Raw genomic sequence first — 22379 nt, 5'->3', positions numbered from 1 at the left:
GTTTGTCTTCAGCGATTATGTCGGGATAATTTTGCGACTGTTATGAATCGGGCGACGCCTGTGAAAGGGCCGTTCAACCCCCAAAAGGGTCGCGACGCACAGGTTGAGAACTGCTGGTTTAGATAGAAAGGAGACAGAGTGGTGAGTTGTCAGATGGTCTGATGCAACGCGGACATCTTGAACTTTGCAGTTGAGGATGCATCAGGCTGGCTGACTATTCACCCATCTGTTTCTTCTCCACTTTATTCAGCTGCTTCTGGTCAGGATTCAGTCCGCTTTTCTACCCTTTCCTCTGAAACCCAGGGTTCCAGGGTTATCACCTATATCATTGGTCTCTAGGATCTTTGTTGCAGCTGGTCTAGGGTAGCATGTTTGACTAGTCTCTGTCTCCATCTTTCCGACAATTAGGCACCCGGGACTTTCCAGCCTGGCTACCCCCCACCGGCTGGCGATTGAGACCACCCTGAGTGAGGTGAGGGCTTTCTTGCCGCACCCTGAGTAAGGTGCTATGCCAGTGACTCAGGGAGGGTGCTCTCCTACGTGGCCTCTCCCTTGGGACTTCCTGGATTGCCCTGTGACTCTAGATCCGCTGGTTGCTGGAGGATGAGATGGTGGCAGCGCTCCGCCGAGGCATCCCCCAGAGCCCTGCCCTGCACCGTGCAGCTGCGCACATCCACAGCTCTCCTGGACGCTCCACTTGCTTTCGCCAAACTTTGCCACTGAGTTTTGTGTTTGGGCCAGAACGTTCTCTCACACAGTTCAAAGAGGTAAGCTGACCACCTCGGATTCATCCTTCCCTGGACTTCCAGCACAGGCCTGGAAGGCTCTCACCTTAAAGAGTCCTCTTCACTGTGTTCTCTGCTCCCCATCCCATGCCTGCCAGCCCACCTCTGGTGGCATGAGACCCAGCTTCTAACCTCGTCACTGGGCCTGCGTAGTCTTAGGTTCATCACTCAACCTTTCCTTAGCACCTTACCTAAGCACTGTGAGTGGTAGCATCTGCTTCACCAGGTTGTTGTGATGGGTTAATAAAACACTTAATGAGGATGCACCATGGGTTTAACGAGAACTGCACCTGCCTAAATGATCATCTTGACTCCTGCTCCCCAGGAGTTCCGCCGCATCCACCTTCCTGGCCATGTCCTTCTTGAGGACTCTGACAGTGGCTTCTTCTTTGTGGCAGTTGGCCAACCACCGGGGGGGTCTCTTGGGGAGCCCCCTCCAGCAGCCTGGGCTTGGCACAGCCATGAGGTTAGGGCTGAGGGCATTGAACACGAGGTAAGTCTTTCGGAGCTGACCTGGGAAAGGGGGAAGGTGGTTGTGGGTATTCTGGGGCCTCTACCCACCTCAGTTCTGGCTTCTGCCCCTCAGGCTCTGACAGCCAGCCCACAGGCCCCTGGTTCCCCAGAGGATTCTGAGGGCCACCCCCTCGGTGGTCTTCCCAGTCCGCCACAGGGAGGTAAGAAGGAACTTGAACAGTGAGGTCTGGGGGGGTCAGGACTAGGGATGCATGGAGTCCGTGGATTATTGAGAGATGTTCCAGGTAGACCCCTTCTCTCCCCAGGGAGCCAGCCTGGGCCCCACCGGGGACTGAGCCTCATGTCCAGTCAGGGCAGCGTGGACTCTGACCACCTAGGTGAGCTGGGGAAGGTCTGGGCAGAGGGTAGAGTAGACTGACCTGGAGGAGGGACCATGCAGGCCTGAGGACTTGAGGAGTCATATGAATGTTGAAGAGTCAGTCTCGACAAAAGGACAGTGCTGAGCATTAGCCCCTTTGACACAGGTTATGATGGTGGCAGCAGCGGCTCAGACAGTGAGGAGCCCTCGGAGACCCTCGGCGAGAAGGCCCCCTTCATGTTGCGGACTCCACCTGGACTGGTACCTCCAGAGCCTCCACTCTCAGGCCTCCCTGGGCCCTGCCTGCCTGACTTTTGGCTCATCGTCCGTGTGCTGCAGGATCGGGTGGAAGTCTATGCACACGCACGGTGGGTAGGATCAGGCCTGCTGTTTCTCTCTCCCTGCCCTCCATGGTGGTGGGACACTGAGCTTGCTTTGCACAGGGCTCTAACCTGTGGGCAGCCCAGTCCTGGTGTGCTGTGTAGAGAAAGCACGTGGATCTCTGCTTTCTGAGTGGAGTTAAGGTACCTGCATCAAAGCTGGCCCACTGCCATCAAGGTGACCCTGTAAAAGTCTGCAGGAGCAGAACTGCTGCTTAGGGTGTCCGAGACTGTGGTACTTAGGAAGCAGGTCACCTTGTCTTCTTCCCATGGAGTGGCTGGTGGGTGTGAGCTGCTGCACCTGTGGTTAGCAGGCCGGTGCGTATCCCCCAGCGCCACCAGGGCTCCTCGCTGTACAGTCCAGAGCAGCTTCAGAATTACTCTATGAATACAGAGTCAGCGTAGCACTTAACAAGTACTTACTGCACGGCAGGCTCTTATGTAAAGTGTTTGACAAGGATTGGTTCATTTAATCCCTCTAACAACCCTATGGCTTATTACTATCCTCATAACGTGGATGAAGAGACTGAAGCTCGGGTGAGTTAAATACTCGCTCAGGGTCACTCTTCCTAAGTGGCAGAACCAGCCTTCACACCTCGGCATCTGGCTAAACACTGCTTCTCTAATCACCGTGGCCCTCCGTTCTTACCAGGAGCTGGGAATGGAGACGAGGCAGGCGGCCTCATTGTGGTACCTGGGTGGGAGCTGGGGAGGCAGGCAGCCAAGACAGGCTTTCCGGATCACTCTTGAGGGTCCTGCTCTTGTCATTTCCCTTCAGGTGCACTTCCCTTTGTCCATTCCTACTTCCATTCCTGATGTCTTGCTTCTGTGACCCCGCCTCATGACACCCCCCCTCCCCTTGCACTGTCCATCCTCCTTTCCCTAGGAGCATGATCCGGGAGGAAGGAGGACCAGGCACTGAGTGTCGCCACCTGCAGCAGCTCCTGGTGAGGAGAGTTGGGGAGATCTGCAGGGAAGTCAACCAGGTAAGGGGCCACCAGGGACTGGGACGTGGTGACTCTGCCCACATGTGGAAGGGAATTTCGAGAACGTGACCTTCAGCGGCCACGGGTCCTTCTCAGACCCAACAGCAACCATGGCATGTTTGCTTTGACCTCCAGCTACTTCCCTGCAAACGGGGCCATTCTCCACAGCCCCTCTCTGTAACTACAGCTGTCTGTTTTGTGCCAGGCACTGGGCTAACCTTGAGGATAGAAACGTGTGCAGGGCAGAGGGAAGCTGACTCTGGAGCTTTCATAGAGAAAGAGACTCAACCAAATGACACATAGCCTTCAACTGCACTTGTGAAAAACTCTACCAGGGAGTGTAGAGACCGTTGGGGCAGCACATTACAGGGATCTGACCAAAGGAACTATCAGGGAAGCCTGCTTAGATTTAAAAACCCCTTAGAAGAAGGGGTTTTTAAATCGAGACAGGAAGATGGTGAACCAGTTCCGGCCAGGGGGAGGGACAAGGGTTCCTAACTTGGGTTCTCTCTCAGAGCCCAGAGTTCTGGGCCACCGTCCCTGACGTCCCAGTGGTTGCTGACACTCTTATGACCGCTAGCCCCCAGTGATAACAGACGGGTTTTCTCTTTGGCCTCTGCCCACTCTTGTCCACCTCCAGCTTCTGAGGGGACATTACAGTTCCTGATACCTTGCTCCCCCTTCCCCCAGCGACTGCTTCTTCAGGACCTTCATGACAGTCATGTGTGTAACTCTCTTCTGGTGGCTGAGAGTGAAGAAGATTTGTGGCGCAGCGAGACCCCCTTCCATTCCCGCCAGCGGGTGCCACTACCCAGCGATGGTGAGGCCCCGCCTTTTCTCTCACCCAGTACTTTTTCGAGAAGCAGGGGGCAAAGTCATCATCACTCGGTCACCCCTGACAAGTAGGAACAGTGGGGGGCGGGGGGTGGGGTAGTTACAAGTTCCTTGGTGACTTTTGGAAACAGAATGCAGATGAAACTGAGAAGTGAAGAGATGATGGATAGTTGGATCAGAGAATAACTATTCTCTCAAGTAGCTTGGCAGCAAAGAGAGGGGAAAAAATAGATATGACTGTAACTAGTGGGAGATGTGGGGGCGGGGAAGGAATTTTAAGATCCGTAGAGATTTGAGCGTGTTTATGTTCCGCAGGGAAAGCGCCATGAAAGGGAGAGGGTGAAGACCACGAGAGCCGAGGTCAGGGCTGGGAGGCACTTGGGTACAGTGGGAAGGCTTGCCCTCTGGTGGGCTGTCCCACCAGACAGGCCCAGGAGTCCCTGGGGAGTTCTGTCCTGGGAAGGAAACGGGATCCTGGAGGTTGACGCCACAGCCCTGAAACTGCCCTTCTCTTGCGCTTGCTGCGCTCTTCGGACAAAAAAGCCACGCCTGTCGTTGCTATGAAGTGTCCTGTCTGGTTTACAATGAAAATCAGACCACTCCTTATGTTCAACACACTCAGCAAGTCAGTAGAAGAACATTTTTAACATTTCCAAGAAAGCGGCTCTCAGCCGTCCTGGAATGTTCTCCATATCGGTGCAGAATCCCTGTACTCAGTGGACTGACCTCCCACGGCTCCGGAGGCAGCTTCTGCAAAGTGAAGACAAGCTGGGAGAGTCGAGCACTTTGACTTCAGAGTGCCTCCCAGCAGCCTGGGACATGGGGCCGTCAGAACACAGCCCGTCCTCGTTTGAGTGGCTCCACATGGTTTCCCTTAGCAACCAGCATCCCATCGCAGAGCAGAATCCTTGCTGCCGCCTGGGTGCCCTGTGGGCTGCTCACACAGGTGTGACAGCAGCTTCTCTGGGACCAGATTCCCACCTATGACCTCCTGGAAGGTTCTTTGTCTCCCTGGAAGCCTGGGAAAGTTAGAACAAGGCGCTGGCCTATGGCCTTGGGCTTTGTGTCCCACCACAGTTCCTGGGTTCTTCGGGAGAGCTGTGCTCTGGGGCTGAGAGCTGAGAAGTCCCCTCCTAATAGGTAACACAGGTGGCCCAGTGTCAGAGCCATGGGTTCCCGTGCAATGAGAATCATGGTGTTGCCTTTGGGAGGATTTTGCACGCCGCACGCACCCCGTGACTCCTCTCTTTTGCCCCCTTCTCCACGTGCCCTCCTTGAAATAGTCCCCCACACCTTTGTGCAGTGCCTCTGTCTATGGCCAGACCTCCAAGTCCAGGCCCTGCCCTCTTCACCAGCCATAATCTCAGCCTGCCTGCAGAGGGTTGCACGGGTGAGGAGGCAGGGTGGGCGAGAGGGCCCAGGTGAGGCAGGCGTCGGGAAGGCCAGGCTGGGTGTCCTCTTGTGATCCCCATGCTCGCTCCACTCCCCCAGATTATGCCGCCGACGAGAGCTGTGCACCCCGAGGCTACCTTGCAGCCACGATGCAGTTTGTCCCTGGGCATTTCTCCTGTGACGTCGTGTGGGGCACTGTGATCCGAGTCCATTCACGCCTCAAGATGGGGCCCAGCATGGGAGTGTCTCGGGGTAAGTGGCGGCAGGAGGAGAAGGCAGGCAGGTGGGAAAGGGGGGTTCAGGAGGCGGGATTCCCTAGCCCCTGGTGCTGCTGCAGCCATCCAGGCGCTGCGCTCGGTGCTCAACGCCTTCTCCGTGGTCAACCGGAAGAACATGTTCGTCTATCAGGAGCGAGCAACGCAGGCTGTTTACTACCTCCGGTAGGTGGGTCCTGGGAGGGTGGAGAGCAGCGCCAGTCCCGGAAGACCTGTGGGGAAGTGGGTTCAAAGCCCTTGTGCTCTCCCCCAGGCTGCTGGAGACGTCCTGCAGTGACCGGCCGTGGGAAGGGGATGTCGGGACCCGCTCTCTCGCTCTGTCCCGGAGCCAGGAGCCCATCTGCCCTGAGGAGGCCTCGGCATGTATTGCCCCTCTCCTTTGCCCCCTTTTCCATGTGTCCTCCTTGAGATACTCTGGGTTGCTTTGGGTTGGCATTGACTCGTTGGCCCCGGTGTCCCTCCGGCCCAGCTCCCTGGAGGTGGACCCTGACGGTGTTTTCCACGTAGGGCCCTCGTTCTCCCCTGGACATGGCTTCCAGTCGCAGTTCAGATACTGCTCGTCCTGTGGGCCAAGTGGACAGACACATCCAGCTGCTGGTCCACGGTGTGGGGCAGGCAGGTGAGGACAGCAGGCAGGAGGGGCCAGCCCGGAGGTGGCTGGGAATCTGGGGCAGCTGCTCAGGGAGCCTTCTCACTGTTCGGCCTGGGCCTTCTGCAGCCTGAGGTCTGAGTGGGAAAGGACGGGCTCCATGAGGTTTAGGAGCTGGACGGGCAGCCAAATGAAAGGGGCTGTTTAGACCAGCGCCTGGGCATCTAGCTTGGGTGGCTGGAACCAGAAGTAGGCTAGCTTCAGTTTGGGATATGTTAGCCATGAAGTAGCCAGGAAGCAGATTCATTTTTCAGCTACTATGTATGGCTTACTTGTGTAGGAGGGGCCCTGGTGATGTAATGGTTATTACAGACTGCTAAACCACAGGTTGGCAGTTCGAAATCACCAGCCACTCTGAGAGAGAGAGAGAGACAGACAGACAGACAGACAAGGTTTTCTACACCTGCAAAGAATTAGAATCTCGGAAATCCACAGGGGCCATTCTACCCTGTTCTATAGGGTGGGCATTGACTCATTGGCAGTGAGTTGTTTGTTTGGGTGTTGTTGTTTTCTTATGTAAATTGGGCCAAGACCATGATGTAACTTCTCTTTTAATCCTCATCACAAACCCATGCAGTGCTGCTCTTGTGGTTCCCATCTTGTGGGCGAAGGCACGGAGGCTTTGAGAGCAGAGTCAGTTGGCAGGACTAACACTCCAGGGGTCTCTTCCATGTGCTGGGAGGTGCCGAGACGGGGTTGAAGAGCTGGTTCAGGCGGCAGCTAGATTCTTGCCCCCGTGGCTGTGTCCAGGTCCCGAGATCACAGACGAGCTAGTTCGGGTTCTGCGTCGACGCCTGGACGAGGCCACGCTAGATGTCATCACAGTTATGCTTGTTCGGAACTGCAAGCTGACCCCGGCTGATGTGGAAGTAAGCTCCCTCCCAGAACCCCCTGAGGTTCAGCCACTGGTGTGAGGGGCACTCGAAGCTGGAACCTCAGCAGTTAGCTCTGACCCCTCTTCCCGTTCGTCACAGTTCATCCAGCCTCCTGGGAGCCTCCCCTCCCAGGTGCTGCAGCTGGCCCTGCCCGCCTCCTGCCAGCCCTGGCTTCCTGCCCTGGCCTGGTACCTGCGGCAGAGCCTACTCATCTTCCTGCACTCGCCCAAGTACACAGACAGCAACAGCCAGCACCACTTCCAGGTGAGTCCTGACTCGTCTCTCCACACCCTTGTGCACCACGGTCCCCCTCAGACACTTACACAGACCTCTGGTCCTGTCTCACTTCCTACGCATGCCCCCATCTGTGCCTTTGCCTCAGAACTCCCTTACCCCTGCATCTTCACATGCTGCTCCAATGCCTGCCCATGAAGGCGTCCCCTCCCTTGATCTGCTGTGTCGAGATGCGTTTGCCTGGTCTTAGTGCTGCGTGGCGGTTCTCTCCCCAGCATCCATTCCCGCCCCAGGGCGGCCTTCCCGACTTGGACATCTACGTGTATAATAAGCCTGGTGGACAAGGCACTGGGGGCAAAGGTACAGAGTGGGGCCGAGCTGGGGGCACTGCCTGTGACTGAGAGGCCTCTCCGGTGCTGCAGCCGTTTGCTGAGCCTCTCTCCGGATCTTTTCCACCCAGGAGTCGCCTGCATCACTCTAGCCTTTGTGGATGTGGCCGGGAACCCCATATCCCTGGCATCGTGTCCCCCCACTTCTCCTGGGCCCTCAGACTCACTGCAAGAGGAAGAATTTGAGCAGCTGACCCAGGTCACACGCTGCACCGTCCTGCAGGACAGCTCTGCAGGTGGGCCGCTGGTCAAGCCTGAGCCTGCGGTGGCCAGTTCATGCTGGGAGAGGTCAATGGGCTCTAGAGGCACCCTCCAGTGACCCACCATCCCTTCCTGCAGCCCAGAGTGGGCCCCCGCGGCTGCGGTTGGATGTTTGGGAGAAGGGGAACATCAGTACCCTGCAGCTGGAGGAAAAGCTCCGCACAGCGGCACGCCAGGCCCTGGCGGATGCGGTCATGGAGCTGCAGCTGCTGCCTGCCTCCCTCTGTACGGAGGACAGCTCCCCAGGTATGCAGGCCGCCCTTATGCTCGGGCACAGGGCGGGGCACAGCTGTGGGGTTGGGGGAAGGTTTCAAGAAGAGGAACCCCTGAGCCAGGCTTAAGGGAGAAGTGGCCATAAACAGGTACAGGCAGGGAAGGGGCCTTCTAGACCGTGTGTGAAGGTAGGGCCAAACCAATATCAAACGACACTCAACTGCGGTCCAGTCGATTCCGACTCATGGCGGCCCTCTAGGACCAGCAGGACTGCCCTGTGGGTTTCTGAGGCTCTGACTCTGTATAGGAGTAGAAAGCCTCCTGCTCCCATGACACATCTGGTAGTTTCAAACTGCTGACTTTGCAGTTAGCAGTCCAGAAAACTCGATGGCAGCTACTTTGGAGTAAGGTGCGGTAGGACCCAGACATTGGAAGCTGGCGAGGTGGAGAGGCCACGTGTCAGGCTAGCGTGGAAGCCCACACGGGGGTCTGAGACATTACCCAAAGAGACGGAGAACCTGTTAAAGGCATTAAGCAGGGTAGTGATATGCTCAGGTGTGTGACTGGAAGACCATCCCAACTCTCTCCTGACTCATTGGCTTCCATCCAGGCATCCCTGCCTGCCCAGAAAAGGCTTCAGCATAAATACCGTGTGCTCTATCACCGGCAGGAATACACATATGCCATTGATGGTCTGATGGGATATGTTTCCAAGAACTCTTATCACACAAACAGACACGCATGCGGCCTCACACTACCAGCTGCATGCTCTCCCACTCACTTGCAGGGGAAGTGGCAGGAACTCACCTACCAGTCTTGGCCTTGGTTTGTCTAGGGTGGGATTGAGGGCAGCCCTGAGTCTAATGTCTGGTGTCCACAGGAAGTCTCAGGAGCGGATCGTTGGAATCTAAGAGCCCTGCAGGCCAAGCTAGCAGCTTCCCCCCAGCCCCTGTGTCTGGGGAGCCTGTGACCCCACCCAGCAAAGCTGGCCGGCGCAGCTTCTGGGATATGCTGGTAATGGGAGAGGTGTGGGGTTGGCATCTGCCTTCAGCCTGCCTCCTAGCTGCACCCTGTTCTCCCTCCCCGGCCCTACCCCTTCAGGCTTTTGCCACAGACCCCCATAAAAGACAACGCTGATCCTGAGAGAGGAGCCTGCTGAATGCGGCAAGTTCTCTCAGATAGAGGCAGCCCCTCAACTTACTGAAAAGGCCATTCATTTCTGTTTTTCCTGTCGGAACCTGCAGGTCAAGTAGCCTGCCCTTGGCTGCTCCAGCAGCCTTTGGGGAAGCTAGGTCCAAGCCCCGGGCCTCTAGCCCTCCAGGCCCTTATCAGTGTTCCACAAAGCCTCCATATGCCACCCCTGCCCTTCCCACTAGCCCCACCTCATGCCCTGCATTGCCTCTAGAGTAAAACAGAAGGTGGGGACATGGGTTCCCCCAAAACAACCGATGACATTGTCCTGGACCGGCCAGAAGACACTCGGGGCCGAAGGCGGCACAAAACGGAGAATGTTCGGACTCCGGGTGGAACTGAGCGGGCCCCAGGCCCAGATTCAGGAACCCAGAGACAAAGGTGTGTGTGTGTGCATGCGTGCTGCCCTGCTGTGTCTGTCATGGAAGTGTGTGGGCGTGGACTCCTGGATGAGTGGTATGGGTTTATATAGACCTCTGTGAGGTTACCTCATTCATGCTGTGTCTGTAGACGCCGGGTAACGCAGCTAGAAGAGGGCGAGGTGGGGATCCTGCATCCTGTGTTTGCTCACGTCTGTCAGCGTTGGATGGAGTTTATGGCCCAGATTGGTGAGGGCCCGGCCCCCTCCCGCCCCCTTGTACCTGGTCCTGCCCTCCACGCCCCAGCCGCCTGGTAACACCTGTCTGCGTTCCAGGTTGCGCCTCAGTGTCCAGAAGCTCCACCCACGTGGTGTCCCGATTCCTCCTCCCGTCCATCCTGTCCGAGTTTACCATCCTGGTCACCTCCATGGCTGGAGACACCAGCGTCCGAGTCTTTGAGCAGCATTTGTGAGTTTGGGATCACTCGGGATTGGAGGGGACCTCCCGACTTGTAACAGCTGGTCCTATAGGAAGCCACACCTCTGTGGGGCTGAGCTGGGAGAGGTGGGCTTGAAACCGGTGAGCAGGGGATAGGACCTGCTCTCTGATGCCCTCCCTCCAGTTCCACCACTAGTGACCCCACAGGACAGAGGTCCCTGGGAGTGCTGAGACCGGAAAGCTTTGTGGAAGCAGGCCCTCCTGTGGTGGGGTCAAACTGCCCACTTTCTGGGTGACAGCCAGTGCTTAGCCCAGCGCACCACCAGGGTTTCTCCCCATCCCCGCAGGGGTTCGGAATCCACGCTCTTCAGTCCTTGTGCCCACGGCCAGCTGGGCCCAGCTCCCCATCCTGCCGCTGAGCGGCGCCTGATGCTTCTGGGGAGGAGCTTTGTGCAGTGGAGGAGACCAACCCAGCAGGGTGAGGGTGTGACCTAGGGGAGGGGGTACGCAGAGCTCCTGTGGGGGGATGATCTCGCAGCTTCAGGGCCCCCTTTATTTCCTGCACCCTGTAGCTGCCAAAGCTGTGCAGCGCTTTGAGCCGGGCAGTGGCGGGAGCCCCGGGCGGAGCGCGCCCCGGCAGAGGCTCCTGCTGCTGGAGGTTGTGGACAAGAAGGTAAGGGTGGGGCCTGGGGCTGGCGGGGAGGAAGGGCTCTGACCACTGACCTGACCCCGACCCCGTGCCCAGCTACAGCTGCTGACATATAACTGGGCTCCAGACCTGGGGGCAGCGCTGGGCCGAGCGCTTGTCCGCCTCGTGCAGTGGCAGACTGCGCGGGCCCACCTCATTTTCTGCCTGCTCAGCCAGAAGCTAGGCCTCTTCCATCATTACGGGCAGCTGGACTTCCCCGTGCAAGATGAAAAGGTACCCGCTGCTCCGCTCCCTCGTGCCTCCAGCTTCCCAGGGCTCAGTCAGAAGAGGTGCCGGCTGGGAAACGGGAGGCAGCCATGGGAAGAGAGGGTCCAAGGACAGAGGCTCTGGGGGGCCTGTTGTGAGGCTCTCGTTTCCCTCAGGAGCCAAACCCTTTTCTACTGCCATCCATGGAAGCCGAGACCCTCATCCGGAGTGCCAGTCCCCCACTGAGCCGAGAGCAGGGCCGGCTGAGTGGGTCCTCCCGTGGTGGGGGCCCCCTCCCCCTGGACACGTTCCCCTTCGATGAGGCCTTGCGGGACATCTTGGCTGCCCGTCCTAGCTCCACGCTCAGCCCTGTGCCCAGACTCCCTGATCCTGTCACCTTCCACGGGCAGCAGTTCCTGGACATCAAGATGACAGAGCGCAGAGGTGGGGCACTGTGGGCTGGCAGGGGGAGTTGGGAGGGGGGGCCTGAGGCATCTGGGAGGGAAAGGTCGGCACCACTTGGGGGGGAGGGGGGCACACACACTACTCCTGTCTCTGACCCAGAGCTGGAGCGACAGATGAAGATGGAGAACCTGTTTGTGACCTGGCAGCAGCGCTCAACCCCAGCCAGCATGCCCATCAGTGTAAGTGGCCCTGAGAAGTCCGCACCCTACAGGAGTCCCTGCTTTGCCCCTTGCTCTAAGCTCACTGCCCTATGCCCCAGGCTGGGGAGCTGGAGACCCTGAAGCAGTCATCACGCCTGGTGCATTACTGTGCAACAGCCCTGCTCTTTGACCCAGCTGCCTGGTTCCATGGGCCCCCAGAGACTTCTGGGCCCCCGGAGGGACAGGTGAGGCCCAAGACTCCTGAATTCTCTCTGGGGCTCTCCTGGGACCTCCACAGAGGTCGGCAGTGGGTAGAGGGGACCTCCATCTCTGCTCCCACAGCGGCGTCCTCGCCCTGAGTCGGGGTCTGGGGGCCGAGAGGCGCCCCCGAGCTGTGAGCCCTCCGACGTACCGCTGCCCGGAGCCCGGGAGGAGCCATGGCTGAAGGAACTGAGCTTGGCTTTCCTGCAGCAGTACGTGCAGTATCTGCAGAGCATTGGCTTCGTGCTCGTGCCGCTACGGCCGCCCTCCCCTGCTCGCAGGTGAGACCGGTCCCCATGCCTATCCACTCATCCAGGTCCCTGTTGCTGGCTTGGGCCTCATTCATCTTGCCACACTAGCACGCCAGGCCCAGGGCTGGCTCTAGTACGCTTTCACGCAGCCCTCGTGTGTCCTGCACACCTGTGGCGCTCACAGCCACATCAGAGAGACCATGCCGTTCTCACTACACTGGTCTGCCTGCACCCATGCTCACAGCTGCGCACAGCCACACACGACTCTCCCGTGCACCTGAGCTGCTGGACCTGGGCCTTTGTGCGCGCCCGATCGCTCCTGACCTTCCCTGAGATCATGCTTGTTCCAAGGAGCAGCCCCTGTCCACCTCTCTGTGCTCCGGCCCGTTGGTCACGTTCCCACACGCAGCTGGCATGTCTCCACAGCTAGCTCTCAGCTGTAGGAACTTCGCCAAGATTTCAGTTGACATATTGTCCATTCAGCTCTGCTCTTCATAAAAGTTTGAATCCCTCTTTGAAGCAGAGGGCATCGGGTTACAGGATGCTTCTAAAGCACGCTGACAGACACAGCGTGAGCCCTCCTGCCTCACTAGTCTTCAGCCGCCCACCCTCTCGTTCATTCTCAACTTCATTGCTCGCCAGGAGTAAATGGGATGTTTCCTCTTGCCGGAGCTCGTATTTCTGGCTCCCCAGTGGACCGAACGGACCCGCCGGCCCTTTCTCTGGTCCTTCTCACAGGGTTCCCCCATCAATCAAAAGGAGCCACTTTGCCCATCATAGGAAGGGGAGCCTCCCAAGAGGAGCCAGCACCGTCTTTGAGCCTTGATTATTAAATCAGCGCGACCTCCACTCTCCCCCTGCCAGTGTGCAGATACCTCTCCCCTTCTGAGGGCCCTCCTGCCCCGTCCCCAACCTCTCACACTCAGCCTGCCTCCGCCTCCACGGTCACTGCCCTCATGTCCTTGGCGGGCAACATCTGCCCACGGTCTGACCTGGGCCAGCCCCAGTCTTGCCACTTACTCACGGTGGGGCAGAAACAATGTCATGCAAAATGAGTTCTGGGTCTTATGGCCATCACCCTCACCCTGCCTCACCTTGCCCCCCTTCCTCTTTTGTAGTAGCAGCCGGCGGGCGATGGCTACCTCAGGAACAGAGGGCCGAGGCTCCTTCTCCTGCCCTAAACCCAAAACTGACGGGAGCCCCAAGGTAATGCATCCTGCCGCCTTCCCCTCCCATCCTTCATGAAATCAACCATGTCCCAAGGCCCCAGGGCCTCTAACCCTGAATACTTGGCCCAGGGCCTGAGGCCAATGATCCTGAGTGGTGCAGGGAGATTTATTTATCCCAAATGGCCTCATTAAATTCATTAAGTCATCATTAAAGCTTACGACTAGCGAGCCCCACCCCTCGGCCCCTGGCCCCAGTGCTTCAGCCCTCTTCCCTTTCTCAGGGCACTGGCCACACAGTCACCGCCTACCACCTGCAGCGCGCACTGCCAGGGGGCATCATCCTCATGGAACTGGCTTTCCAGGTGGGCAGGAGGGGGCATTGAGTGGGGAGAGCCAGGCCTGCCTGTTTCCTACCCACCTGACCACCTCACCCCCTCGCCAGGGCTGTTACTTCTGTGTCAAACAGTTTGCCCTGGAATGTTCCCGAATCCCCATGGGACAGGCTGTCAACTCTCAGGTATGTGGGGGGATGGAAGACAGGAATGTGAGATTGGGCAGAGTGTGGTCCCATGGGGATAAGAGTAATGCAGTCGGTGGTCTGGCTGGTGATCCAAGGAAGTCATTATGGTGCTCGCCAAGCAGTCCTATGGTGGTCTCTAGCATGGGGGCCCATTGGCCCATCTGCCTTGTGGTCATTGGGGGCGGTGACTAGCCTCAGGCTGTGGTTGGCCCATCACCAGAGGTAGCCTGATAGCAAGGAAATTTGAGCTTCGTGGGTGATCTGGCACCTGCATAGGTTGGTACTGTAGACAGAGCTTGGGGAAGCTTGGTATGGCCAGGCTAGTCCCTGACACGCAGACAAGGGCCAGTACCCCCACCCCACTGGATTGCACTTAGTTGTTACCTGTGCCCCCAAGGCCAGGACCTCCACACCCCATGAGGGTCACGTCCTCCAGAGTGCTCAGAATCAGCAATCAGAAGCCCTCTGTACTTGACTTAGTTCCCCGACTCCTGCAGGTGGCCAGAGTTGCCGTGCTAGGTCCCACATCTCCTTTGTGCTGCACGTTGCGTTTCTGAGAGAGCAGGCTCCACCTGTCCTCCCACTGTAGACAATAGCGGCCCCTGTCCACTGCTCCGAGCTCCTCTCCGGCCCGTGGTTGGCCACCTGGTCTAGCCACCATAGGCAGAAGTGCCCCACAGCACTGTAAGTGCAGGAGCCTGCCTAGGCCACAGCGCTCAGAGGGGCTCTCACTCTACTGGAGTATCGCAGGGAAGGTCCACCCGCCATGACTCTTTAGCCCCCAGTCTCCACGCAGCTGAACTCCCTTCCCCTAGTCCCTACTCCCTGGTCTTCTGTTTCTGAATGGTTTTATTACTGTGAGTGTCCATTCAGCAGATGTATCCTCAGCAAAGAGGAAAGTGTCACTCTCACTGTGCGGCATAGAGGTGCGGCCCTTTACCCCAGGGCACACAGCTAGCCAGTGGCACTGGAGTCTGAGTCTCTGTGGTTCTGAGCCTCACGTGGTTTATCTCGCTCGACCGCTCGCCCTCAAACTCTGAAGAGCGTGACCTCCTCTCCATGGTAGAAAAGGAAAGGCAAAGCCCAGGGAGCTGCGCTTTAGCCAAGGGTGCCCAGCTAGTGGCACCTACGCCACAGCTTCCGCTACAGTCCTTCCCGAGGAGAGGCCAGGTTGACTGCCACGCTAGCGGCCCAGAGCCAGATTCCACTAACGACTTCCATCGGAGAAGCAGCAGCTCCACGGCTCTGCCCTCACTCACAGAGGAGGCCACGCCTCAGCAGGGGGCCCCAGGGGAGCTCTCAGAGCCAGCCTGGGAGCAGTGAGTTTCCGTTTCTGGCGGTGGAAAGTTTGGCAACAGTCCCCAGTGATGGCCACACAGCATGGTTAGCACATGGATGTCACTGAATTGTGCCCAGGAAAACGCTGAGTGCATAGATCTTATGTGAGATCTATTTTTATACCAATGAGAAGCCAAAAAAATAAAGTAAATGAGTCCGGGGGCAGCCATGGGATCATTCTAGTCAAAGAAAACAGCAGTACAGAAACATTGACCAGAGACCATGGGATAGACTTGGCGAGGACCAGTTCTCTGATGGGAAGGTTGAGCCCAACATGGGGAGGGACCAGAAGAAACGTTTCCATAGTAACTGATTGCACACACTGACCCCCACCCCTCTTCACCACCCAGTCTAGTGGCCCCTCTGTCCTAGAATGTCAGCCCCTGGAGGGCAGGGCTTTGGCTCTGTTTGCAGTGTGCCCCCTGTACCAGAGCAGAACCAAAGGACTCTGTGCCACTCTCTAGTGGAGCCACATGGAGTGAGACGGGTCCCCTCTGCCTCCGGGTGGTCAGGACAGTGTCAAAAAGGAGGCTTCCCAGAAAACCACTGGGCAGCGGAGGGGCTTTCTCCCTGCCCACGGCCACAGGCTGTCCCTGTACTTCCTCCTCCAGGGGAGGGGTGCCAGGCAGCCTGTGCCCTGACCCAGGCCCTTGTCCCTGCTGCAGTTGTCCATGCTGTTCACAGAGGAGTGTGACAAGGTGCGGGACCTGATGCACGTGCACTCCTTCAGCTACGACTTCCACCTGCGCCTCGTGCACCAGCACGTGCTGGGCGCCCACCTGGCCCTCCGCCACGGCTACCACCTCACCACCTTCTTGCGGCATTTCCTGGCCCACCACCCCGATGGGCCCCACTTTGGCCGCAACCACATTTACCAAGGTCAGTGCCAAGGGCAAGCCAGTGAGCCAGAAAGGGAACATGTCTCCAAGCCGAGCCAGTGGATGCCGCCCCCAGGCAAGACCCCAGTCTCCTGCTCTGTGCTGTTAATGGCACCCTGTCCCCATGTCACTGCGATGAGTTTCGTGTGAAAGCACAGCGCCTCTGCCACAGGCACCCTCCCAGTGTGTCTGTCCTGGGTCCTCTGAGTGAAGAACAGGAGCAGGCTCTCCTCGAGAAAGCAGAGCCGTCGACCTGCCAGTCAGAGCCTTGGCAACTCCCATCCCGTTCTTCTCCACTCCCCACCCACGTCAGCGTGTAACTCAGTAGATTCAGTGTCCCGTCCCTTGCCCCCCAGGGACACTGGAGCTCCCCACACCACTTATTGCTGCCCACCAGCTCTACAACTACGTGGCTGACCACGCCAGTTCCTACCACATGAAGCCACTGCGCATGGCCCGGCCAGGGGGCCCCGAACAGAACGAGTATGCCCTGGTGTCGGCATGGCACAGGTGAGACTGGAGGACACCCGCTCCAGAGAGTAGGGCTGAGCTCTGGGCCAGGAGGAGACCCAAGCTTCTCTGGGAAAGAGGAGGAATTCGTGTTCTTGAAACCTCAGTTGTCATCTCCTTTCCGCACCTCCACCAAACAGCTCTGGCTCCTACCTGGACTCTGAGGGACTTCGCCACCCAGATGATTTTGACGTGTCTCTGCTTGTCTGCCACTGCGCAGCGCCCTTTGAAGAGCAAGGAGAGGCCGAGCGACATGTTCTGCGGTCAGCAGATCCCTACCTTAACATGCCCATCACCCAGCTGCTCCCTGCACCCGTCCCCCCGTGACCCCCACTGCTGCCCACTTCCCCACAGGCTGCAGTTCTTTGTGGTGCTCACCAGCCAGCGGGAGCTGTTCCCCAGACTCACTGCTGACATGCGCCGCTTCCGGAAGCCGCCCAGGCTGGCCCCCGAGCCAGAGGTCCCTGGGGGCTCTGCTGGTAGCCCCGGGGAGGCCTCGGGGGCTGGTCTGGCCCCTGGACCCACTCCCCTGTTCCCACCACTGGCGGCCGAGGTGGGCGTTGCACGGGCACGGCTGGCTCAGCTGGTGCGGCTGGCAGGAGGGCACTGCCGGCGGGACACACTCTGGAAGCGCCTCTTCTTGCTGGAGCCACCAGGGCCTGACCGGCTGCGGCTGGGAGGGCGCCTGGCCCTAGCAGAGTTGGAGGAGCTCCTAGGAGCCGTCCATGCCAAGTCCATTGGGGACATCGACCCCCAGCTGGTAAGGGGCCGGGGGCTCCTGATGGGGCTGGGATGGCGGCTGGGCACTTCAGGGCAGCGATCAGAGCCTGCAGACCCTCCCGCAGGACTGCTTCCTGTCCATGACAGTCTCCTGGTACCAGAGCCTGATCAAGGTTCTCCTCAGCCGCTTCCCCCAGAGCTGCCGCCACTTCCAGAGCCCAGACTTGGGAACTCAGTACCTGGTAAGTCCCCTTGACACCTAACCCCGCCTTTAAAATGGGCAGCCTGTTGGAAATCTTCAGCAGAGAGGTGCCAGGTGCCCCCCTTGAGGAGCCCCAGCCTGGCCAAACAAGCTCTGACCTGGTGGGGGCCGGGGGTGGGGTGCCTGAGCCAACAGTGATCCACGGGCACCCTCCAGCATGGAGCCACAGATACGGTTTGCCAAGCCGTGGGTGGTAGGCAGGACTTGGAGCCCAGCCCCCAAAGGTTCTCCCAGAATAGAGACTTACTAGACTGAGAGTCAAGGTGTGGAACCAGAGGTGCTCTCGGCCCAACTGCAGCCCACCTTATAGGTGGCCGTTCCGGAAGGGCCCGTCCGTGAGCACTAAAGCTGTATTTCCTCGTGTGTTTGCCCAAACCAGCAGCATTGGCACACTCCAGACCTGCCTGAGTAAAGTCTGCCTTTCAGCAAGCCCCTCCGACGACCTGTGTGCATGCTGACAGTTTGCACGCAGGGGCTTCAGGGGGAGTGGCGAGAAAGCAGGTTTGGTGATAGGAGCCCAGGGTGCCAGAGTCTAAAGAGCTGGGCCAACGGGAAGCAGTGGTCTAGGAGAAGAGGTCTGTCAGGAGAGCAAGGAGCTGGACCGTGGTAAAGCAAGTGTTTTGTGGGAAGGCTCGCCTCGGCGTCACACAGAGGTAGCAGTGGTGCTGGGGGACGTGCAGATGGGCAGACCCTGTGGGTGGGTGCGTGGAGGGGCGAGGGTGATGAGCGAAGCGAGAGGTTGGTTGAGTCTGACGGCCGGCAGCCCTCCCTGTGGGATGCAGTCTAGAAGGTGGAACATGGGGATAGGCGCTCATAGCGAGCTGGGCAGCATCTGTCAGAACAGGTGGTAATTGAAGCCTGGGGAGTGGAAGACATCGCCCAGGGAGAGAGAGCAAAGCTGAGTGGTAGGGAACAGACAGACATCAAGGGACAGTCCTGGGAGAAGTCACAGCTGAAAGACCCAAGACAGTACCGAGGCCAAGGACGACAGGGTCAGGGTAGAGAACTCTGTCCAGTGATTGGATCCTGTCCCGCCTCCTCCTGATAAGGTGCAGCCAGCGTGTCCAGGGAGCTGTGAGGGATGAGGCCTGAGATGTGCACTTTGGAGACAGGGCCTGAGCGGCCTTGGAGTGCGGCAGGGCCCGTTGTGAAGACAGAAGCAGACAGGCCGCCACGCCAGGGTGCCCTAGAGGGCGGGTGACTCTCCGTGAGAGCATTCAGCTCCTTGTTCTGTCTTCGTTGTAGGTTGTACTGAATCAGAAGTTCACCGACTGCTTCGTGCTGGTGTTTCTGGATTCCCACGTGGGAAAGACGGTGAGGACAGGGGATGGGCTTTATAGCAGCCTAGTGTGAGGCTATTCCCCGTGTGCCGCACAACAGAGCCTGCCGAGTGCCCCTTCTTCCTCAGCCCCGCTCCCTGTCCCCACCCCAGCCCTCCTCTCACTACCACACTCCACCTGTGTACCTCTAGTCTCTGACAGTGGTTTTCCGAGAGCCCTTCCCGGTACAGCCCCAGGACAGTGACAGCCCCCCTGCCCAGCTGGTCTCCACCTACCACCACCTGGAGTCTGTCATCAACACAGCCTGTTTCACCCTGTGGACCCGCCTCCTCTGAGAATCCGGATCAGCGCGTGCCCCCTCCTCAAACCAGGGACCTGGCAGATAACCACAGGAGGAGGCAGGGCTAAGCAGCCCTGCTCGGGGCCCCAGGACCAGCCCAGGGAGCACCAAAGGCTTTGGGCTTATGTCCCCAGGGCAGGATTGGTGGCCCCAGCCCGGAGCAGAGGCTGTCCTCCCCAGCCCCGAACAAGCACTGAGCAGCCCAGGGCTCTGGAGGACCAGGCCACCTCCTCACGGGCTCACCTTTCTGGCCCCCGGGACCCTCCAGAAAGGGGTTCCTCCTGCCTACCCACTGGAATGCAAGGTTTCTCACCCGGAGTCCTGCCTCCACGTCTTGGGATTGCTGTCTCCCCCACCCCCAGCGCTCTGGTCTTTAGTTCCTGCTCGGACATGGCTGCTAAGACATCAGGCTCCAGCCTTAGAGCACTCGCGACCACGGGCAGATTTTCCCTCTCAGACCTTGGTTTCTCGTCCGTAAATGAGGAGGTAGACTCAAAAGTGCCCCCATCTGCACAGCAACACTGGCACAGAACAGCAGACTTGAGCATGATGGGTGTGTTCCTTCTCAAGAAGAGGGAAGCAGCCCAGAGAAACTGAAGGGTTAGACACTGTGTGTCCCCCCGTTCTTCCCCCACCCCACCCCCAGCCACCCCAAATATACACAGTATGAACAGGTTCCGTTCTACGGGGTGTCTTTAATTCAGAGGAGAGGCCACAGAATGCTCGCCGATCCACAGAGGCACACGGGTGGTGTACCTCACTGGCCAGCCTGTGGGTGGCCCCGCCTGTCCCAGTAGGAACGCAGCCATGCCAAACCCTCTGAGGTGTCTCCTGAGGGGAGAGGGAGGCAGGAGCATCTCAACCCAAGGGAACCCCGCCCCGTCCAGTCACTGTGCCCTCAGTGCTCCCGAGAGTCAGCCTGGGTGTCCTGCCGCCCCCTTGCCTTGCTCCTCACCTTGGGGCCGGTACTCGCAGCCCACAAAGCCTTGGTAGCCTCCATCCTCCAGCAGCTGGAAGAGGTAGGGGAAGTTCAGTTCTCCGGGGCTGTCGGGTTCCCCTCGACCTGGGACCTGTGCCACCTGCACGTGTCCTGGGGCGGATGGGGCGGATGTGAGCCCGGGCGGCTTGTGGGGGCGGACAGGGTGCCGCACAGCAGGGAAGAAGGGACCCTCACCAACGAGGGGCAGGAAGTCCCGGATGTTCGCCGTCAGGTTCCCATCCATGATCTGCCAGTGGAACATGTCCTTAGGGGGAAGGGGGGTTGGATGTACTAGTAAGACGATGCCCACCCCCACCCCCCGGGGCCCCACCATTCTCCCTCATTTGGAGAATGTGGCCCTCTGAGAAGCACCCGCTCCTTCCACTTACCATTTGTAACTGGAGGTTGGGTCTTCCCAACTTCTGTAAGATAGCTGCCGCTGGGGAGCAGAGGTGGGGAGGGGATGAGACTGGGAAGGCACAGGGATCAGAGAGGCAGCAGGGGAACAGGGCTGGGGGTACCTACCCTGCTGGGGGGTATCCAGGAAGTACCGGGGATCAGTGATGCGGGTGTTGATGGGCTCCAGCAGTCCTACGAGGTTCTCCTGGCCCCATGTTGGAGGCTTGTGAGTCAGGCTGCCCTTCCCCAGGCCTTCCCCCCAGTCTGCTGAAGGCCCTCCCCGGGACCAATGCCCAGACTGGTGCCCCATGCTTGCTCCACTGAGAACCGGACCCGGGCGCGCTTCTGCAGGATCTTTGTCTGTGTCTTCCCGGTCTCACCTGAGCCAAAACCCCAGCTGCGTGCCTCAGGTTCTCCAGGAAAACCGCCTCCATCTCCCCGCTGACAACTGCTCGGTCAGTCCCCTGTGGCACGCGGCCAGCCATCAGGTGAATCCTGTGGGGAACAAGGGGATGTGGACCCCAGCCTGAAGCAGAGATCCTCCCTGGTTCCCATGTGCACCCGTCCAGGGTGCTCCACCCGTGCCATGTAAGGCACTCCTTTCTAGGATGCCTTCTTAGGGAAAGAATGGGTTCTGGGTCCACCCCTCCCGCCTCAGAGGCCAGAGCCCATCACTTGTCCTATGAACCGCTTCCCTGCCCCTTCTCCTCAGGCTAGAAACATGCTTACGTCTCAGCTTTAAAAAGGTATTTTGACCCCTAGCCCTCTCAAGTACCCCATGTTGCTGTGACTTCCTCTCTGTGTTTCCTCGCTCCGTCCGTCTGTCCTCTCTGTTGTCTCCTCTAGTACTGACCCCTAATCTCCAGCTCCTCAGCTCAGGAGGCCTCTGGAAGACCTGAGCCTCCTCCCTCCCGCCATCACGACCTGACCTTTGTCCGCCTCATCCCGCTTGCCCCGACAGGCTGGCACTCCCGAGCTTGGCGAACATTCCCCTCTGGCCACTGCTTCCTCCGAAATGCTCTTCCTTTGACAATGTGTACACCCTGGAGTCAGTTCTGGGTGGTGTAGTGGTTACACATTGGGCTGCTAACCACCAGGAAGAAACTTCCTGCCCCCATAAAATGTCTGGGGTGGGGGCAGTCTCCCCTGCCCCAGAGGGTCCCTAGGAGTTGGAATCAGCTCCTCGGCAGTGAATTGGGCTTTTGCGTTTGGTTCCCTGGCCCCAGACAAGGGTCTAAGTGGAGCTTCTGCCCTCAGCAGGGACGAGCATGAGCAAGGAGCAAAGTGAGGAGGAGAGACAACAGAACACATGACAAGCCATTTAAAGGGTGACCAGGAGTGGAGCGGGGCACGGTCACTTTGGGTCAGAGGGCAGGTACCGGCCAGATGGGGTGGGGGTGGTGTAGGAAGGGTACCTGGGGCAGCCCAGAGCCTTCGCATAGAGCACAGCCTGTTCCAATCCCTCTCGGAAAGCTGCCTGTCTCCCAGGAACGGCCCCCAGCCCCATTTCCCCCTTTTCTGGGTCTCCTGTGGAAAGAACGAGCCTCAGCCCCAGGTCAGGCACCCGCCCTCGCCCAACCCGGCCTGGCCCACGGGCGCACCCAGGGGTGTGTTGATCAGAACCAGCCGCAGTCCTGCTTCCTGCGCCGCGCATGCAAGCGCCTCCGGGGGCTCCGAGTAGGGGAAGGCCACCTCGGCGGCCTCGAAGCCCGCGCTGCCCGCGGCCCTGAGACGCTCGGGGAGGCTGGGGAGCTCGGGGAACAGCCATGATAGATTGGCCGAGAAGCGCAACGGCGCCATGGTCAGACGAGCAGGCCTGAGTTCAGAGTCCTGGAGCGGGGCGGAGCCAACCCCGGGGGCGGAGCGGGGCCGAGTCCGG

At 59.0% G+C, this 22379-nt stretch overlaps 2 protein-coding genes across 4 annotated transcripts in view; one reads left to right on the top strand and one right to left on the bottom strand.

Annotated features, from left to right (window-relative positions):
* SZT2 (SZT2 subunit of KICSTOR complex) overlaps positions 1 to 19797 on the top strand; it is a 58903-nt gene extending 39106 nt beyond the window's left edge. The window contains exons 35-72 of one of the 2 annotated variants that reach the window (XM_045292101.1): positions 409 to 472; positions 585 to 767; positions 1111 to 1278; positions 1372 to 1459; positions 1565 to 1636; positions 1784 to 1985; positions 2884 to 2983; positions 3674 to 3803; positions 5309 to 5461; positions 5547 to 5649; positions 5738 to 5843; positions 5992 to 6103; positions 6884 to 7002; positions 7108 to 7272; positions 7518 to 7602; positions 7703 to 7867; positions 7971 to 8138; positions 8986 to 9119; positions 9511 to 9677; positions 9807 to 9904; positions 9991 to 10123; positions 10441 to 10571; positions 10666 to 10766; positions 10839 to 11015; positions 11165 to 11432; positions 11553 to 11632; positions 11713 to 11838; positions 11936 to 12135; positions 13227 to 13311; positions 13556 to 13636; positions 13717 to 13791; positions 15798 to 16011; positions 16367 to 16520; positions 16661 to 16783; positions 16875 to 17280; positions 17366 to 17482; positions 18748 to 18816; positions 18974 to 19797. In XM_045292101.1, coding sequence (XP_045148036.1) covers positions 409 to 472; positions 585 to 767; positions 1111 to 1278; positions 1372 to 1459; positions 1565 to 1636; positions 1784 to 1985; positions 2884 to 2983; positions 3674 to 3803; positions 5309 to 5461; positions 5547 to 5649; positions 5738 to 5843; positions 5992 to 6103; positions 6884 to 7002; positions 7108 to 7272; positions 7518 to 7602; positions 7703 to 7867; positions 7971 to 8138; positions 8986 to 9119; positions 9511 to 9677; positions 9807 to 9904; positions 9991 to 10123; positions 10441 to 10571; positions 10666 to 10766; positions 10839 to 11015; positions 11165 to 11432; positions 11553 to 11632; positions 11713 to 11838; positions 11936 to 12135; positions 13227 to 13311; positions 13556 to 13636; positions 13717 to 13791; positions 15798 to 16011; positions 16367 to 16520; positions 16661 to 16783; positions 16875 to 17280; positions 17366 to 17482; positions 18748 to 18816; positions 18974 to 19117 — 5266 coding nt within the window. In that variant the 3' untranslated portion in view covers positions 19118 to 19797. Of the gene's footprint in view, positions 1 to 408; positions 473 to 584; positions 768 to 1110; positions 1279 to 1371; positions 1460 to 1564; positions 1637 to 1783; positions 1986 to 2883; positions 2984 to 3673; positions 3804 to 5308; positions 5462 to 5546; positions 5650 to 5737; positions 5844 to 5991; positions 6104 to 6883; positions 7003 to 7107; positions 7273 to 7517; positions 7603 to 7702; positions 7868 to 7970; positions 8139 to 8985; positions 9120 to 9510; positions 9678 to 9806; positions 9905 to 9990; positions 10124 to 10440; positions 10572 to 10665; positions 10767 to 10838; positions 11016 to 11164; positions 11433 to 11552; positions 11633 to 11712; positions 11839 to 11935; positions 12136 to 13223; positions 13312 to 13555; positions 13637 to 13716; positions 13792 to 15797; positions 16012 to 16366; positions 16521 to 16660; positions 16784 to 16874; positions 17281 to 17365; positions 17483 to 18747; positions 18817 to 18973 lie in introns of both variants that reach the window. The other variant, XM_045292100.1, reaches the window with a different exon arrangement.
* Positions 19798 to 22314, bottom strand: HYI (hydroxypyruvate isomerase (putative)). Of its 2 annotated transcripts, none has more exons than XM_004699500.2 (8): positions 22102 to 22314; positions 21916 to 22027; positions 20881 to 20995; positions 20627 to 20705; positions 20491 to 20540; positions 20297 to 20366; positions 20078 to 20212; positions 19798 to 19953 (listed from the first exon to the last, which is right to left on the bottom strand). In XM_004699500.2, exons 1-8 carry the CDS (start codon positions 22298 to 22300, stop codon positions 19880 to 19882), a joined length of 834 nt encoding a protein of 277 aa, XP_004699557.1. In that variant the 5' UTR covers positions 22301 to 22314; the 3' UTR covers positions 19798 to 19879. The 2 variants fall into 2 exon arrangements, with proteins under 2 accessions (XP_004699557.1, XP_045148037.1); XM_045292102.1 differs by having other exon boundaries at positions 20078 to 20132.
* Between the last annotated feature and the right edge of the window lie 65 nt (positions 22315 to 22379).

Source organism: Echinops telfairi, unplaced genomic scaffold, assembly GCF_000313985.2.
Source record: "Echinops telfairi isolate 266 unplaced genomic scaffold, ASM31398v2 ScPeMD7_443;HRSCAF=831, whole genome shotgun sequence".
In the NCBI taxonomy this organism is placed as follows: domain Eukaryota; kingdom Metazoa; phylum Chordata; class Mammalia; order Afrosoricida; family Tenrecidae; genus Echinops; species Echinops telfairi.
Note: the sequence above shows the minus strand (reverse complement) of the source record. Positions and strands in the feature narration are given on the sequence as shown.